Source organism: Lycorma delicatula, chromosome 5, assembly GCF_047948215.1.
Source record: "Lycorma delicatula isolate Av1 chromosome 5, ASM4794821v1, whole genome shotgun sequence".
Lineage (NCBI taxonomy): Eukaryota > Metazoa > Arthropoda > Insecta > Hemiptera > Fulgoridae > Lycorma > Lycorma delicatula.
Window position 1 is genome coordinate 60,799,296 of NC_134459.1, and position 20,182 is coordinate 60,819,477.

The 20,182-nt window shown below is 28.1% G+C and overlaps 1 protein-coding gene across 2 annotated transcripts in view; it reads right to left on the reverse strand.

Moving 5' to 3' along the window:
- Positions 1-1,276: 1,276 nt before the first annotated feature.
- Dhx15 (DEAH-box helicase 15) overlaps positions 1,277-20,182 on the reverse strand; it is a 45,243-nt gene continuing 26,337 nt past the window's right edge. The window contains exons 10-13 of one of the 2 annotated variants that reach the window (XM_075366243.1): positions 8,510-8,632; positions 7,056-7,246; positions 3,456-3,621; positions 1,277-3,071 (exon numbers count right to left, since the gene is read on the reverse strand). In XM_075366243.1, the coding sequence (XP_075222358.1) occupies positions 2,944-3,071; positions 3,456-3,621; positions 7,056-7,246; positions 8,510-8,632 (608 nt within the window). In that variant the 3' untranslated portion in view covers positions 1,277-2,943. Of the gene's footprint in view, positions 3,072-3,455; positions 3,622-7,055; positions 7,247-8,509; positions 8,715-20,182 lie in introns of those variants that run through there. The other variant, XR_012756469.1, reaches the window with a different exon arrangement.

Consider the following 20,182-nt stretch of genomic DNA (forward strand, 5'->3'; position numbering starts at 1 on the left):
GTATAATACAAATTGACAACTCAATAAGTAATTTTGTTTTCTGATGAGGCAAATTTCATGTGAGATGTCAACAACTTATGCAGTGAGCATACATGGGGAGAAGTAAATTCTCATGAAAATAGAAGAAGACAATTTTTAACACTGATTTAGGATCAATGTATGGTGCGGTTTTCTTCACCATCAACCGTTTGGACCATTCATATTAGGCTGACTGCTTAAATGCTGAGGTCTACTTGCACTTCAAGAAGAATTGCTGCAGCAGCTTGAAAATGTTCTTCTAGCGCCTTAGTCAGAAATTATAAGCATGATGGTGTGCCTCCCCTCTTCTCTTGTACCGTTTCCACTCACTTAAATAATCATTTCCCTGAGAAATGGATCAGTCGTGGAGATCCACATTCCTGGCCACCAATATTGTCTGATCTAACACCTTTTGATTTTTGCATCTGGGGATGTATGGCAAATATTTTATACAAAACAAGAATACACCTGTGTACAGAATTAATTGTCTGTATTATAGTTATGGCTGAGAACTAAAAAGAGCAACAAAACTAGTACAAAAGCGTGCCTAGAAATGGGTTGAAAACGGTGGCTGATTTTTGAACATTTATTATAAACTGGTAAGTACTATGTACTTTGGTCTAAAGTGCACTGCTTCTAAATAAAATTCAAAATTTTCTTACTTTTCTTTAAGTTACCTTATACAATTTTATTCAGAATTAAATTCTCTGCAAGTTTTGTTTAAAGGTTTTATGTACTTATTACCCATTTAACAAAGTTATTCTATGTCAAACATAAAAAACAAGGTCTTTTCCTTTAATTTATTGGTTTTCACCCCAGACTTCATAAATGGTTGTGGGGTCTATTTTATTTCATTTTTCAGATAAAAACCATAAGAAATCACTAATTGTACCCCTTAATTAATATCCTAAAAATTTCAATACGACCTCATTTCACCAGGGGGAGTAGCTGAAAAACGAGCAAAATCTTTCACTAGCCATAACTCGCAATGAAGCATTTCAGGACATATGTTTATATGAACTTTTTCCATTATTTCATGAGTGGAATAGGTTATGAAAGGCCTGAGAGAACTTTGTGATATAATCAAAGTGTAATCCTGTATATATACATACTGATATTAGGAAAAGAAAGATATTATAGTACCACACAATGCCATACTCAACAGAAGTGTAATACATCTACAATAACAATAAAATATTGTTTTTTTATTTCTGACTGGAAGACTACAATTTTATTTGGGCTGTAAAAAATGTAATAAAACAGTTAAAAATTTTTTTTATTATAAAACAAAAAATTATACAATAATTTTCATATTAAATTTTTGATTAAGAAACGAAAAACCTTTGAAATTATACAAAGAAAAAAAAGAGAAGCTGTGCTAGCTATATAATATAACAATACAAAAATTGTAAAATTTTTCTTTTATGAACTTTTGATGTCAAAATACATAAATTTTAATAATTAAACTAACTTTGTTTCAAACGGGTCTAAAAATAAATCTAATCAGAGGCAATAAAGATTTAACATTTCACAAAGAAATCAGTAACAAAAGGAAATGATTATATTTATAAATTTTATAACATACAAATTATGTATTAAGCAATCTTAGAATAAATATCACATACCAACATAACTACCTAAAAAAAAAAATAATTATTAAAATGTAAAGCTTTTTTGTATATGTAACTAAAAAAATAGAAAAAAGATCTTTTTTAAACAGTATTTATTATGATTACTTTAACATTATCAGCTAAGTGAAAATATGCAATACAGTATATGACATACATACACACTTACATACTATTACTATGTATTAATATACATTCATTCATTAAAAAAAAAAAAAAAATATCACACCATAAATTTATATAAATTACCTACCCAACTTTAGCGTTTCATTCAAATTGCAAATTTTGTCAAAATTTTATGTTATTAAAACTGTGCATTAAAAAATAATTTTAGAAAAATGTTTTTATAATTTTTAATACATTCAAATCATAGTTATTTATATATATATATATACTGAAGAAAAGAGAAGATCACAAATATCAATAACAAATCTACATAAAAAAGCTGGGTGCTTTGTAAACCCGACTACATTATTCATCATATACATAAAATTAAAAACTGCTTTCCTCAACTGTAAAAAGTTTTTGTACCTAAGAACCTTACAATAACTTCAGAAAATCAATGAAAACAAAATTCATATAATCAGCCAATTAACACATATAGATAAATGGTATAACTGAATTGCATTTATTTTTAAAACTGTAAATGTTGAAATTTTTCCGTTTTGTTAGTCACAAATAAAACTTAAGATAACAGTATTCCTATATATTATGAATGAACCTCCAAACATTAGTCATGATCTGAATTTCAATTATGAGCTACATATTCAACTGCAGGTACACACACTAAATTACATTCGCACATAATCAATCCTTCATTTTTACATTCAGATAAAAATCAAACTGCCATTACTTTCTGTTGATTTACTTATTTTCTAAAATAATTAATCTTTTGTTTTAAATATAAAGAATCCTTTTTCATTATATTTCTTTTATATACTATGATGAACTCATCATATCCATTTCATTTGTACTTTATTAACTACAATTAAAAGGTCAAAAATTAACTATAATTACATTATGCTAAAAAGCATTTCTACATAAAAACTGAAGAAAAAAAGCATATAAAAAAAATAAAATTTTTGTATAACTTAAAACATTACAAACCCTGTCTCTTAAACAGTTAAATATGCCAAAAAGAAAAATATAAACAATTACAATAAATGTGTATTTTAAAAATTGTACAAAAAATATTACTGGAAAGTATAGTGATAATTTAACAAAAGCTTTTTATGGTCCATACATTCATTACTTCATTATATATTCTTTTACTGATAATAAAGAAAAGTTACACTTCTTAAAAACCTTCTTGATACTGTCTCGTTTCCATTTTTGCTTGTAACAACTCTAGCTGTCTTTTAGCTTCACAATCTGGGAAGTTTTGCAGATCATAATACTGCGGAGCTAACTTTAATAACCACTCGGCTGAAAATTTAAAATAAGAAATAAATAAATAAATACTGGAATAAAAAATATAAATATTGTTAACTAAGATAATGAAGATATGAAATTTTAATGTTAAGGTATTATTTATACAATCTTAAAAATCAAATATTTACTTCATGAAACTACATGTCTATGAAATAATTCTCCCCTAAAAAAGTTAAAGCACTAAAATTTGTAAATTTTAATAATAAGAAAATAAAAGAATAAAAACCATCTATTTTTGGAAGATATAAAGATGTCCTATTTCATAGCAGTCAGTGAATTCATTTTTCAAATCTTAGTATAAAATTATATTGTAAAAATGCTTCAAGTTAGACAGCTTTTTCTGCAAGAGTTACCATTTTTTTAATAATGAAAACTCACGTTTAATATCTGTGACTGTTCTTATGTAATTCTTTGTTGTCAACACAAATTCATTATAGATCACCCACTCTGGTTTATGATCCACCAAACAAGTTGAAGGATGTAGTTGTACAATTTGATTATCTTTAATTGTAAGATAATGACCTGTTCTTTCTAAATGTGCGACCTAAAAATGCAAAAACCATATGTATTACAACATAAAATAAAGATACAAAGAATTACTAATAAATATATGCGCATTAAATGCTGCTAACACATACAATTTACAAAATTTGATGGCTAATAATTTTAATTACAAATAGAAAACATGAAAATTCCTTATTCAATATAGTATAGCTGTGTTTGAAAGTACTTCCATTAAAAAATTCACTGTTAACTGAAGATAAAAATGAAGACTTGATGACATAAAAAAAAAGAAGAAAAACTCTTAAAAGTTATGGTAGAAGAGTTTAAAAAAATTAAAAGTATTTCCAATGGAAGCATCCTGAATACTTTTTTCAGGATTGTGTTTAGCTTTATCTGTGAATTTTCTTTTGTTCCCTCTATCATAAATTTCCTCTTAGCAGTAATTTAAACACAGAAATAAAAATAAAAAATTGCACAAGCGAGATTGGAGAATAATGCAGTGTTATGGAAGCAAGTATTTTGTGGAGAAAACTGTAATCACTGGAAGAATTCATAAAAGAACAATTTTTTAATATTTTTGGTCTCGTTTCTAAGTAGTACAAGTCTAAAAGTTAATTTGGCAGAGTTTTGTTACTTTTTGTTGATTTCTCAGACTTCTTGCATAAGATCTAATCAATCAACATCCTGCATGAGGGTCAACAGACTTTGTGCCATTTTTATACCACTTAATTCATACCACAGGCTTATACCAAAGACTAAAAACTTCCACATGTACAGAGCAGAGGTAAATTGAAATAAAATTGTGTTCACAGTGAAAGCACTTTTAAAAGTGGCATAATATTAAAAAAAAATATATACTCTGCAATCTGCTAGCAAAGTTTATGTCATCTCATCAACAATATTATTAATTTACTGGATCATAAATATAATTGGATACACTGGGATATTCTGTGTTAATATTTTGCTGAAATTGTCAAACTTATGATGTACACATGCATACACATACATACTCAAACATTTTAGTGCTCTTCTTTTTTGTAGTTGCAGTTTTTCAACTCTCACGCAGTTCTTTACCAGCAGTTTCTTCTCTTGCACTTTTCAAATACATATACGTACATTTTTGCTTTCACAGTATGTATAAACATATATCTGAAACTTGTGCATACCATACTGTTTTGAAAGAAAGAGTACTGCATATAATTTAACACATATGCCAATATTGCACAGCCTTATTGTTGTTGACGTTTGGCTTCCCTAATGCCATCATTACGAAGAATTTAAATAGATTATTAATTAATTATTCATAACTGGTCTGATATTAGGTTATATAGATTCTTAGATATATATGTTAGCTTTTTTTAAAACATTGCATTTATTCTTTATTCCTAACCTTGGTTTGTGTCTTTGGTGATAGAGTTTGAATCTTGATCACTAGTTTCAAAACAATGGTAGAATATTAAGGATGCTCTTCACTCACTACCCATTACTTTTCTGTGTAATTACCAAATTTTTTTTTATAGTAATGCTATTATTGATAAGTAATTAAATTCACTAACGGTATTTTATTTGGATTTTTTTATAAAAATTATACTATCTATGACATCTTTTTTAGCAAATATTTATGTTACAAATTTGAAACCTATTTTAAAGAATAAACTGAAATATACCAAATCAAATTAGCTGCTAAAAATAAGTATTATTTGATTTTCTTTTTTCATTCCTGAACTGAAGAAGTTACAGAACATGACAGAAGTCTTTCGATTAATTGAAATGTATGCTATCTTGAAAATTGCTATCGTATTTTGGTAACAAGGTGTATTTGAAAATATGAAATTTAACTTCGTACATTGTTTCAGATATTTTTTGGGGTTGAAAAATGCCTTTCCATTGAACATAAAATTTAGGAAGTTTTTGTGTAGTTATTTAAAATTTTAGAATTTAAATTCTGTTTTATTCATAATTAAAATTCCATTCATAAACCTGTAAAATTATTGTTGCCATTTTATTATGTGCACTTACTTCCAATCACACAAACAAAGAAGATTATAAAATAATAAAACTAATCATTTAAAATAAACACAAAATTTTATTGTAAACATACGAGGTTTGATTAAAAAGAATTTACTTAGTCTGTACTGATAATGTCCCCTTCAAAACAATCCGTCAGGCAAGTGGCACACTTATGTCTTTCTTCTCATCCTTAAAATATTTGTGAAAAAAACTGTTGGTATAGGCTTAAGTTGACTTAGTAATTTTTTCATTATTTCAGTAATTTTGAGTCATCAGCAATATCTAGCAATTGTTCTAAGATGTTGCTTTTGTTGAAATTCAACAGTTTTGGATTAAATTTTGCAGCTACTCATTTCATACCCAAAATGCATCAATCAAAATTGTTTCACATGAGCCGTAAAAGTTCCCACTTCTTCAGCAACTTCGTTTAATTTTGTTTGATAATATTTTTTATCATGGTTGTGATGTGTTAGGATATATCTAACCCTTTTGTCTTCATGGCACTGAAACCAACAGTACTATTCATAACCCTTGCTGTATAACATCCTTGCTAAAAGCCTACTCAACATCTTCATCACTTAATCATCTTTAACATCTTCATTCCATTTATAATGAAAAATATAATGTAAATTCTTTTTTCAACACTATCAAACAAAATAAATAACCATTCTTAATAAAATACATGTATTAATAAATACGGTCCATTCATTTATGTACTAATTTATTACCTTTAATTCACCTGAAAAAGTAAGTTGTATAATTTAATGTAAATCCCCCTTCAATAGTTACATAGATAGCTATATAAGTAAATAAGTCACTGTAAAAATGTAGAGTGAATTAACTGAAAAATTATTGTACATAATAATTGTTGAAGTTTTTCTTAACTGTGATAAAAAAATTCAACGTAGATTGAGGGGGAGTTTTTTTTTTTGAAGCAGCAAATGAAACAGTTTATAAGTCAGATTTACAATTTTAGTACACATTCATATTAATAACTATGAAATGTTTCTACTTATTTTTGCCAAACATTTTGATTACCTATTTAACAAAAAGTTTGTCAATCAAGGTTACAGTTTTGTTGCTTACCAGCTCAGTAATCTTTTTAACAAACTGAATATTTTTTAGGTTAATATAATCATATTTTAACTTTTGTATATAACAATATAAAAAATATCAAGTGTTCCACATAAGCTTTTCATATATCTATATTTTTGAAACATTACAAAAGAATTAGAAAGTTAAATTTACATATGCTTAAATACACACATACACGCGCTCACACACACACATATTAAAATTTATACACTACTCTGTATTAATTTTTAATAACTAAAACCAAAAATGAGAAAATAAAATGCCCATACAATATTTTACAGAAATATATAAATTCTAAGATAATATTTATGTACATTGTATATTTAAAACACATTATATGCTATTAAAATTTAACTTATTACAGCTAACCTGCATAAAGAATCCAGTGACTAGAGCTTTACGAATATTAATATAATAATCTTTTGATGTAAACTCTGTTGATGTTCGTTTCAAATTAAATCTGTCCATTATACGCGATAGCTGCTGTCTTACATTATCACCAGATTTGAGCGAACGATAGTTCACAAAATTGTCATAACACCACTGTGGATCTTCTGAATCTTTAACAATAAAGAAATAAAACCATAGTATACGAGTTATAAAAACAAAAAAAAAATAATATAAAATTTTTAGTCAATTTTTAATGTATTTAACTATACAGAACAAAAATTAATAAATACGACAGCAGAAATGTAACCAAGAAATACAAAAAAGTTAAAATTAAACAGCTGTTCCACATATGACAAATTCCAATTCTTACGGCATCATGGTGAAGAGAATTCACAGCCAACAGAGCTAGACAAATTAAAAGAAAAGTTCAACTGCTTACTGCAGTACCACAGGTCTTTTTATTCAATCTCATTCAGTGCCAACATAAGGGCAGGAAGGAAAAATGTGTATTATAAAGCACATTTATGAATGACATATAAAGTATTAATCATAACAATAAAACAAGCTACTTCTGCTTTCTGTTTTTTAATTATCCATTAGAGTTTTTGTATTATTATTTCAGATGTCTTTCACAGTTATATCAGCTGATATTCAGATTGCTAGTTTACATTAAATTTTGCTTATCTCAAGCAATATTATATTACAAGTACTTATATAATTCAGTGAACTAAACAGTATGTATATAACAACTGTAAAGTTTTATAACTAGCACATAGCTTATCCATGCCTGCCAAGCCTTATAAAATATTCTTGAAGGTAAGCATTCTAACCACTTGCAGTAACACCAAACTAAGCTAATAACAATTAACATATTTTACATTTACTTTACCTCTACTAATCATACAACATCAACAATCGATTTAGGTGTTAATCAAATAATTAATGACTAACATTAATAACATATTGTAATCTTAAATGATCATAGACAAAAGATTTCAGTAAAATTAGGTATCTTATATATATGTATCTGATAACAAGCACAGTCTGTTACCACTATAATACAAGTAACAGGGGAAAATGAAACAAAGAATTAAGTAAAATGGTAATGGTGATGCAAATTAAATATGTGGGGGACAGACAGACTGTTGCAATCTTCACTAATGTTCCATATATACAAGATATGATGATTTTTTTTAAAAACACCTCAAATCCAAATAATCAGGTTTAAAAATGAAAGTAAATTTAGTTGAATTAGTTTTATAATGTAATTTTTGTTTCATCTGTTTGCATTCAACCACAAATTATATTGCAAAGTATTCTTGACTTTTGGTTATTATTCGGAATATATTTTTTAAAAATTATTAGAATTATAAATTACTATAAACTAATTAAAATCAATAAATAATAATAAAAAAAAAGAAACTGTTACTTACTTTGCTTGAAAGCATGGTAGACATTCAGCAGCGTCAAATGGTCACCATCGATATGGGCAAAACGTGTCTTCGCATCATCAGCAGCCTTCTTAGCCTCATTCGGACGTACAAAGCACTGCGGGACTAAACACAGTGGGGGAAGGGGGGGAAGAAGATCCCGACCATCCAACCAATTTAGTAGTGCCCACAACACTGGCATAACCACCTAAAGGACTATCCCAAGTTAGAATCTTTGCTCTTTTATTTTATTTTTATTATTTTTTAAAATGTAATAAACCGATTCAAACTTCCCATGTATACGTTATCACAAACCCTGAATCATCTACGTTAAGAAATAAGATACCTATAAGTTCTAAAGCCATAATCAATAATTGATTTGAAAAATGGCAGAAGCTACTTTTTTAAAAATATTTATAGCTAGTCATGTCAACATTAAAATAATATTCAATTTAACTTGAAAAGACATAATGCCAACATTGAAGTAAATATGGAGTTAATTTATAAAAATTTACATCCAGAATAGTTTTACATGATGTGGCACTATGTAAAAATTGTTACTAATTAAATTTTCAACTACTGAATAAGTAAAAGCTAATTACTGAAGAAACATTATGACTTGGGAAGAACAATCATAATGCACTTAACTGTTTGTTTCACAAATTTAAGCAAATAGGTAATTAAAACATGAAAATAACAAAGAATGATACATGTACTTTTACAGCATACTGATCATGGCAGTTACCAAAGAATTTATAGCTAAGCCATTGCTTAGCATTAATTCATTGCTTACATCAAGGTGTTATCAAAACAATCTAATGGAGCACCACAAAGAAGCACACTGTGCAATTTAGTAAGCCAAAGTAGTTGAGGTATTACTTAACTATAAAATTGCATTGAGATAAAAGGATTTTCTTCTAAAGGAAGAAGCAGAGATTCTAGTGTGATCCAGAAAGATATACTTAATAGCAAAGACAGGCTTACACAGCCCTAATTTCTGGAAATGAGGAAATTCAAAAAAGGGAATAAAAATAAAAATTTTATACCTTTTTGGTGAACTTATATAACAGAATTATAAAGTCCCCAACTTTCAACAACCCTTTTTTCTATTACCATAGTTTATCTGAACATATACAAAAATATTCTAGTAATTAGTATTTGAATTTTTTACATTAAAATTGCACTGAAATCGAAAATTATTAGAACATAAAGAAAGCTAATATGTATTAACTACATTTAATTTCTTGAAAAAGAGCTCATTATGGTTTTGAAAAAATGTAACTTAAATGAGATAATTTTTGAATGAAATGAGATTTTGACATATAAAAAGGAGACATGAAAAGTAAAAGAAAAAAAGTAGCTAATATGGACAATTCTGGTAACTAATTTACTAATATGCAAATATGAATATGTCATTAAGTCATACAAAAATTTAAAAACATAACTGGTGAGGCTTTATAATCAATTAGAAACTGAACGTAGCTGCATCCCACGTTGAAATGAATGATATGTAAGTTATATTACATCCTTTTTCTTCAGGAATCAGAACTGAAGAACTGTTAGCAATAAAATTTAACTTCTATGCATTTGCTGATCTTGTGCCATTTAATTGTTGAAAGGTTGGTGTTAAATTTCAGCAATATCCTGATAATTTGCCAAAGTGCAATGATCTGGGTCAGAAAGGTAGTATTCAACAATGTAGAAAACGAATACTTTATTAGCATTTAATAGGGTAAAAATTATTTCACAGAAGTATAAAAATTGTTGAGAAAATGATTTCACAAAAGTATAAATTCTCTCGTAAGTGAGAGGTTGTAAATCATTTTCTATAAAATTTATTACAGCCAATGGTAATTAATAAATGACAATAATAGAATGATTAAAATTTATACCTTGAAAACTTATCATGAATTTTAAAAAACCTAAGTTTCAAAAATTTATTATATTAATTAATTTGAATTTCAAATCGGTATTTAAGAATTAAAAAAAATTTCAAAAACATCATTTTGTATAAGAAACAAAGAAAACTTTAATGTTAATGTAATAACTAATAAAATGAGATAAATGAAAACAAGTAAAACTACTTTAGAAAACAGGTAGGCAATATTATTTTAAATAATAAAAAAAAGAACTAACTTAATATGACAATGTGAATTCAAAGATTTACAAACAAAACGGCCAAGTTAAATATGAGCAAGATTCTAACTTGTTAATAATATTCACAGGTACATCTAGATGACTTTAGTACCACCATCTAGATTAACACCTGACTTCTCTCTCATGTAATGTGATATGAAATTCAATATCATAATATTTATTTAATAAAGACAAACTTAAACAAGTTAAGTTTGTTGATCTTTCCATGTTCAGATACATGAATGAAAATAATGAACATAAATGTATTACATCTCTCAAAACAAAATGTGATTATATTTTCACAAAAAATAACAGAACAAAAATAATTCACTCTTATAAAATATGAATAAATCAAACTATCATAAAAAATACACACTTTACTATATATCTGCAAACTACTTCATATAAGGCACTAAAACAATATGAGGAACATCAAGTAACACAGTTTATAAAATAAATTTTCAATTGGTTATTAACGCATTACATGTATAGTAACTAATTCACTAAAGTAAACAATTTTGGAGAGTATAAGCATAATATTAAAAAGGAACTATATGGATGTTGATTTTTTACTGAAGTAAGTCACCAGTCCTTTTTTATAGAATAAAGTAGCAAGTAGTGAATACAAAGAATATAATTTCAGGTAAAAATCCATAATATAATCCGTACATTCTATATTCTGTATTCTACTCATGAAATTACGGTAAAAATTTACCGTTGTGTAATATGCTTAAACTTCATGCATTACAAATTAATGTTATGGCTGAAGTAATATATGGTGAAAACTTATAGGTAAATCGAACCTCAGAAACCAACAATGCTTAGAAGCACATCATGTATCTTTGTAAGGAACAAAATTTGGTACATGATAGTAGGAAATTTTATGAGACATCCACGAAAAAACTGAACTTGAAAAATAAAAAAAGTCTTGAAAGTGATAAAATGATGTTACTAAATTCTTTAATAACTCATATCACAAAATTATCATTTTTAATTTTAAGTTAATGATGAGGCTGAAAAGAAATTATCTTTGGCAATTTACTGATAAAAAAAAGTTGAAAGACAATGAAAAACATGTATGGGGTAAACTTTCTCTAAGATTATAAATATGTTACAAAGTTAGAGAATATATGAGCAAAAAATAAGTACATATGCTTTAACTATTTCAAATTGTGCAAAACACAAATATAAAAAGCTATGAAAAATACGGATGTCTAACAAACTCAATGAACAAATTGAAAAAATATGCAGTTACCTTGGAGGCTGTGATATGAATGCCTGTGAAGGATCACTAAGAATTTATAATCTGTTATTTGATTTGGGTAAAAAACTGAAAATCATCACATTGTAGCAAAGTTTGAACAGAGATTGATAAACAAGGACAAGATGGAAATAGCACTTACAGTTCAGGAGCTTTTGAGTCAAAAGTACAATGAAATTTTTTTTATTTTTGAAAAGCATCATAATAGCTGATTACACAAAATCAAAATCAAGATAAAATAATAATTATTTAATAATACTAGAAACCTAGTGTGCCCAAGTTTCATGGTCTGCAGATATAGTAAAATATATATTTTATTTAAGCATTAAAAATGTCAAATTTATCAACAAAATAAATAACTCCATACTTGTACGTAGTTTTTCAATCTGAAGAAAAATTACATACATAAAAAAATGAAGTAGATGAATCAAAACTAGACTTAAATCTTTTTGGAAGTTACATAAGAAAATAAAACAATTGCAAAAAACATTAAAAAATAAAAATGATTTTGCATTAATGTTACTTACAAAGTAATTTTAAGTTTTTAATCTCTAACCAAATTTACATCAGTAAAGAAAGCATTCAAAAATTCTTTTAAAGCATTCTTACAGTGGCTATTACAGGACTGTGACTATGATTTTAAAGTTAAGTAGTCACCATGAGAATTAAATCTCTAGTTGTCCTTAAAAAACTTAATTCCAAAGCCTTAATGTAGCAGAAATAAAAATAGGGGTTATTTCAAATATATTTTTAGAATTTTTAGAAATAGGGGTCTGAAATAAAGTTTCAGAGTAGAGTAAATGCTGTTGAAATGAAGTTTAAAGGAATATAATAGAAACATTAAAGAGATAGTAAGGAATAACAATAAAAAAGCAGCTGCAGATTATATTAACAAAAAGAAATGAGAAAAAAAATTTGTAGATTCAAATAACGTCCCGAAGATGAACAATGTTGACAATAATAGTAGGTATTCGTTTTTTTGCCACTCACTGAAAGATAACAACAGACTTGACAGAACAGAAGGCAAAGGCAGTTTTACTTTAATACATTAACATATTCAGACACAAATTTATCCAGAAAATTATGGATCTTGTATTGCTAATATTTTTTAAGTACTAAATGTTTAAAAATCGCATTTTATTAGTTAAAAATTCCCATTCAGTAAACTTATTACATCAAATACTTTTAAACAGATGTTGATTAATAGGTAGAATTATCTGTTTATAATATCCTTTTAATTTTAAAAAAGGCTTTTCAAAAAAAAAAAAAAAGAAAGCATTTAAGCAGCTGGAAAAAACAAATCCAAGAATACAATCATTTAATTTACTGATAAAAATTTAATATGAGACAATAAAATACAATTTCTAACCTCCATGTCTGGGTATACCCACTTTACATGTCCATTTCTAACTTAAAATTTTCAGAGTGGGTGTGCTGCTGCAATGAATCTTGAAGCTTGGAGCACGACAGTTAGTACGGTGCCTGTTACCCAAACTCAAAACATTCAGTTTAGTTTTCACGTGCAGAAGCAAACTGCTTTCATGTAAGTAAGACTTATTTTTTTTTTTAAATTACTGAATGATATTATAGATTACTTTTAAATATTTTCTAATTTTGCTGTTTATAATTTATAAATAATTAAATATTTTTTCATACAAAGGAATGTTACAGTATATTTTTAAATGTTATAAAACTGTAGGCCTACTCTCAAAAACTATTATAATTATGTCAACAAACACTAAATGCTAGATTAACTAACATTATAATTATCTGACACATACAAACATAGTTTATAATCTCTTGTGATTTTATTTATTGTAAAAATAATCATCATAGATAAGCCAAGTATTCTAATGAATTTCCCAAAATTCATAAACAACTGCCGGCAGTAGAAATGACAATATCAGTGTTTAAAGATGCCATTGGTTATTCAGGAAAAGAGAGTTTGAGAAATGTAATAAAATAATTGGGCTTTAGGTGAAGAAAAACTGAAAATAACAGGAAGGTCCTCGCTGAGTGACATGACATAAGGTTTATGTATATCAAACTGCCATATCAAAATTTATGAGGCTCAGCTGATAAATTTTGCACATTTATGCGTAGTATGGGAATGAAGAAATACTGGAATGAAATAAAAAATGAATAAAAGTACAATATCTTAGCTACAAAATGCAGTATTTATTTTTCAGTATAATCCCCTTTACAAAGATAAACTTTTCCCAATGTGGCAAGTTTTTGCATTCCATCACTGGAAAATTCTGGTGGTCTTTCTCAAATCCAAGTGGCCACAGCTTCCTTCACCTAATCGTCAGTGGTGTAATGATTACCTTTGAGACGAGGAAGGAGTGGAAGTCACACGAAGCCAAATCCGGTGAATAGGTGGATGTGGAATAGGCTCAAACAGAGGCTATACGCATTGTCATGTTGCAAGATTATGGGCATGGTGGTCTTTCGAACGTGACATACTCATCATCTGAGGTGCCTTAACGTCTCAATGTACCATTCAAAGTTCACAGTCATCCCATGTTCCAGATATTCAGTCATGTAAATGTGTTTGGCATCCCAAAACATTGTCAAAAGGAGTTTCTTCACTGAGGCTTGAGTTTTGAATTTTGGCGATTCGTCTGTATTTCATGTTTTGCCTTTTTTTTCCAGGTCGTAATGATGTACCCAACTCTCATCCCTGGTCACAATATTGAAAAGGAAGTAGTTTGTTTCAGCACGAATGCTGTAAAAGTTCTTTGCAACATTCCACTTGACGCTGCTTGTGTATTTGTCTCCCAATTTGCGTGGTACCCATCGTGCACAGATTTTACGGTAACCCAATTGCTTGATCAGTCACAGTAACTGGTCGTCTGCTGCAAGGTACATCCTCAATAGTCACTTTACCAGCTTCACATTTGTGAAATTTCAACACCCACCTATTCTCAGTACTCCCGTCAAGATTCAAATATTTCATTAATCAAATTTTAATATGGCTATAACTCTGCAGCCAAAGAAATTAAGTACCACTTATGTCATTAAAAAGCTCTCAATAAGGGCTTATCACTGCAGTTGAGAAAAAGTCCAAAATCAAAATTGTTTGGATTTTGGGTTTTTTGGACATTTTTGATAAAGTCAATTGCAATCAATCAAAAGCAGTGGTGCACAGCTAGATGTTACAACAGTCCTAAAGCCAACATTTCAACATTCTATGGGTAATTGTTTTTGAGTTATGCGATACATACTTAACATACAGACATCAAGCCAAAACTAGTCAAAATTGATTCAGGGATGGTCAAAATGGATATCTCTGTTGAAATTTGAAATTTTTCATGATTACAATACTTCCTTTACTTCATACAAGGAATTAAAAAGGGCGATTACAGAGGTCAAATGAAAGCAGATAATTATTTAAAATGGAATCAGATTTTAATTCGAAACCTTCCCAATAATTCTGTGATAATTTTTTTGACAACAAACCCTATAACAATGCTGTTATAGAAAAATCAAGAAAAGAGAGATATGATGAACTCAAGAAAAGATATGATGAAGTAGTTGCAGAAGCATTCTGTTCTTCATTCTTCCTCAATGCTAAAATCACTACTGTACAAATAGATAAAAGCAAACAGGGTAAAGTTTACTGTCTATGTGTTTAATGAAATTTCACAAAAAAAAAAGGTACAATCTTAAGATTAACTTCACACCACCTGGATTTAAATCCTATTGAGGTGGGTGGTCAGAAGTTAAAGGATACATAGGAAGTCATAACTTAACTTTTGATATCAAAGATGTTCAAAGGCTATGTGAAAATACAGTGACCGAAATTAATGAAAAAGATTGGAAGGTGTATTGTGATAAAGTTAAGGAAACAAAACTGAACATATGCAACAAAAACACATTACTGGCACATTTCATTACAGGCAGCGAAAGTGACAGTGATCATTACATGATTACGATGATGATTCTGATGACAGCAACCTCAGAAATTTGAATATTTCTTGCAAAGTGGATGATGTTCACACTCTTTAATTAGCTGTAATTTCCAATTTCATTATTTAGTGTATTTAATCATTATCTTGCATTAATTTTTGAATATCTGTCACTCAATGAAAATAATACATTTTGATTCGTGTTTTATAATTTTATACATAGGCCTACTATTGTACAATACCCTGTTTCACAGTAGTGCCTCTAATTCTTGTCATGTTTACAATTTTGAAAACGCATAAGAAATTTTTTCTGTAGGAAATGGTTGGATACTAATTAAAAATTTTCAGTGAGCCTAACTATGACAACTTATATATATATATATATATAAATTAAAAATGTAATATTGTTCAAAAAAATTGTGTACTGTCATCCAATATAAACACCACAATATATCTTAAGAAGGACCATTTGCTGTTAGAAAATGAAGCAAATGTAATGCTAAAAAGAACAGGAGTTGCTGCTGCGGCACCAAGCATCAAGATTTGTTGCGCTGTTTGTATATACATGAAAAATTACTGAATGGGTTAAATATATTACTGACATGCATCTACATGTGATAAAATGCTTTTAAAACCTACTTTAAAATTGATAAAATGTCTATAAATCATTGTTAATGAAGATTTATACTAAATTCCAGGAATTTCTGAATGCTCAGACTATGTAAATTTCAATTTTTGTTCACTTAAATTAACAATAATGCAAAGATCTAAATGATGAAATAAAATTATATCACTCTGAGAAAAAAAAACAAACTTGCCCAAAATGATAAATAACAAAAAAAATGTTATTCGAAATTCAGTTATTACTGTATACCTTTTAATACGGTATGTATTTACTCAATACAGTAACAATTTTATATTCTCCAAACACAAAAAAAATACCACAATAACACAAATATAAATGTAAAAATCCTGCAACAGATTCAATATAAAACTTGTATATACTTATTCTTAATTAACAATTAGTAACCTGCTATTACTCTTCTTATGTCATTAGAAGAATCGTCTGTTAAAATTCTATACAACATAAAAGGTATAAATAATTACACCAAAAATAATCAGTATAATCATATACCTTCATGACCATATCATCAATCATATGAAGATGCAACCTCGTACATTTTTTTATTGCATATACGTGGGAAAATAGAATAAGAACCCTCTTTAGATCTGGTACAAATAATTGAAAAACAATACATAAATTTCTAGGAAAATTTAATGAATTTTAATAAGAAAATAAAACAAATGAACTGAAAGATTATGAAGATGAAACACCATTCCCACTTTCAAACCTCTGAAATATTTTTAATATAATTCATTAGAAACTAAGTTTTCCCCTAGGATTTTACAAACTTCTTGGGAAGAGAGCAAAGAGATCTTTGGAAAGGGATAAATGAATTCTAGTTTTATCCAACAGTAGCAGCTGTTTTAAGGTGCACTCTGAAAATTGTTCTGACAATAATAAAACTAACAGCAAATAAAAAACTTACTTCAAATGTCTTTTTCAGAAAATAAAAAAAATAAAAAAATGTATGAGTTACAAAATGCATTAAAAGATGTTTAAGGTCCACCATCAAAATCATAGAGTTTTCACGGTGAATAATTTCTACTAATAAATAAAGTTAAGGAATCAAAGATATTTTGAAATGTATTCACTTAAAGCAGGCACTTTACAATACACAGCATGAAAAGCTAGAAGAAAGAATGATAAAACATTTAACCTTGAAGTTAAATTACATAACTTAGAATGTTCATAAATTTTTAAATATAAGATGCTTTACGGTGAATTAGAAGAAAGTTTTTTTTTTAGTAGAACTAGGTTGGTGGATCACATATTATCTACAAACTATAAGGGAAGACAAAGATTATAAATACATGATGTTGGAATAAATATTTCAGATTAGATTATTTAACAGAAATATTATTTTAAAATTAAAATAACTGTGTTATACAAACTCATATATTTGTACATAATGTTGAGATGTGGCCTTTTTTTTACATCTCATCACATGTTTCATATAATATCAATAGATCTTCCGGTGGGCAAGTTTAACTGTTCAGACCTTACCAATAATATTAATCATGAAGAGATGGTCATGGCATATGCAATAATCTTTACTTTAAACATCTTATTTTTTATTACTAGTGTGTACAATGTATATCTGACAAAACCTCAGATTTATTTGGAGTTTTGTAAGGAGAGCACAGTAGCCATCCATACATTGGACCACCTTGTCCAATCAAGCATCCTTGAAAAGTTGCATATCAAAACAGGTTTAGGCATCTAATCTCCAATTTTATGATTAAATTTCACCCTGTTGAAAATCACTTACATTTTACAGTCTTCCAACCAAGGCACAACAAACAACTGGAGCATACTAATTAGTAAAAATATACTGATTAAGATTTTAAAAATATTGAGTTCTAATTTGCAGTGCTGAACATTACCTATACATTCTCCAAATCATAAAATGTGCCCTGCATTAAGCTTTACTGATAGAACTTCACAGAATCTAGCCAAAAACACTGCAAACTGCATCCCACCTAAATTTAAGTAGTATGTTATTTATATTGAAGCGTATTAAAAATTAGGAAAACTTACAAAATAACCAGCATTTCTACATAATTTTAATCAAAATGAATAATGTTATCCTAATTAAACATTACTCTTAAAGTGGGGTCAATTAGATTAGAAAAGGATACATTATTGTAATAAGAAATGTAGCAAGGTGAGCACCATTCTAAGCTTAAATTTGACTTTTCTCAATCGTTAAAATTGCATCCATTCAAATTAACATTGCCTAAATCATAATACACCTCCAATTGATATAACCAGTATCAGTTTTGTTTTGTGGCATATAATTATTATGATTTTCAACATATACCTGCTGAATTCTAAAAAAGTTAGTATAAAGGAGGAAATTCTAGCACCAACATTAACCTCAATAGACACCCAAAGCAAAGAAACCTATCAAAATGACAGTTTTAGATTTTAAGATTGCATCTGCACATGTAGCATGCAAGATAATCCAAACACAGGGAATTTTTTTTTTATTTCTAAGTTGTGGCTACATAAGTTGACTATACCCATTCTCTAAGTCGTCTGTATAATGTGAGGTTATTGTTCTTACGATTGTTTAGCAAATTTTCATGTTATAAATAGTGTTTTGTGAAAGTTTATTTCATTTTATATTTCAAAATCATACTTTCATATTTTTTGTGTCTTGAATATATAATAATGGACATAACTCCAAGAAAGTGTTTGAAAACCTTTGCTCTTTCTGAGCATACCACTATGATACAATGACAATAGCTTCAAAATGTGTTGGACTAGGGACAGCAAATCTATTTTAAAACAATTTAAAGAAAAAAAGAAAAACTACTTTGGTTATTAATGAGAAAAAGTAAAGTGATCCAAAATTATCTGCTGTGGAGTTAAAATGAGAATTAGCAGTCAGTGGAACAGATTTGCATGTGACTACTGTTAGACACTGATTTCTTGCAGCTGGATGGAAAGCTCATCAACCAAGTAAAAAGCAGCTTTTAAACACCAGCAATGTGCAGAAAAAGATTTTTGCAAGCCAAGGCAGATGCTAACTGGACCGAAGAAGACTGGAAAAATGCTATGTTTTCTAATGAGTAACTTTTTTTTATGTTTAGAGAAAGGTTCCAGAAATTTGAAAAGCATCAGATGAAAATACATCACCGGCTCATATTAAACAATTAGTTAAACATCCCCAGAAAAAATGTTTTGGGCCTGTTTCACATTTGAAGACCCCCCTTGCTCATTACTTCTAGTAGATATTATATTTAAATAGTATATTAGAAAGTGATGGATATATCACGATTCTGAAGAAAACGCTTATGATAAGTTCAAAACAAATTCCCACAAGGCAACGGAATGTTCCAACAAGATTTGACATCATGCCATACTTTCAAAATGGAAAAAACATTTTGAAGAACGAAACATTAATGTGTTCCAGTGGCCAGACAACTCCCCAGATGTAAACCAAATTGAAAATCTTTGGGCAATAGTCAAAAATGACCTGAACAATTATATTAGTACAGTTACATGATGAAAAAAAAGTGTGGTACACCTATTGAATTGATGCCAAATCATGTACACGAAATGATTAAGAATAAGGGATAACATATTAAATACTAGATATTCACAAGTTGTACAGGTATGATTTTTTTCTATATCAAGTTACCTTTTACTAAATAACACCTGCGTTTGAATGCTATTATACAATACATTAATTTCATACTATTGTACAATACTGAATATTTACAATTTTAAGGAAAATA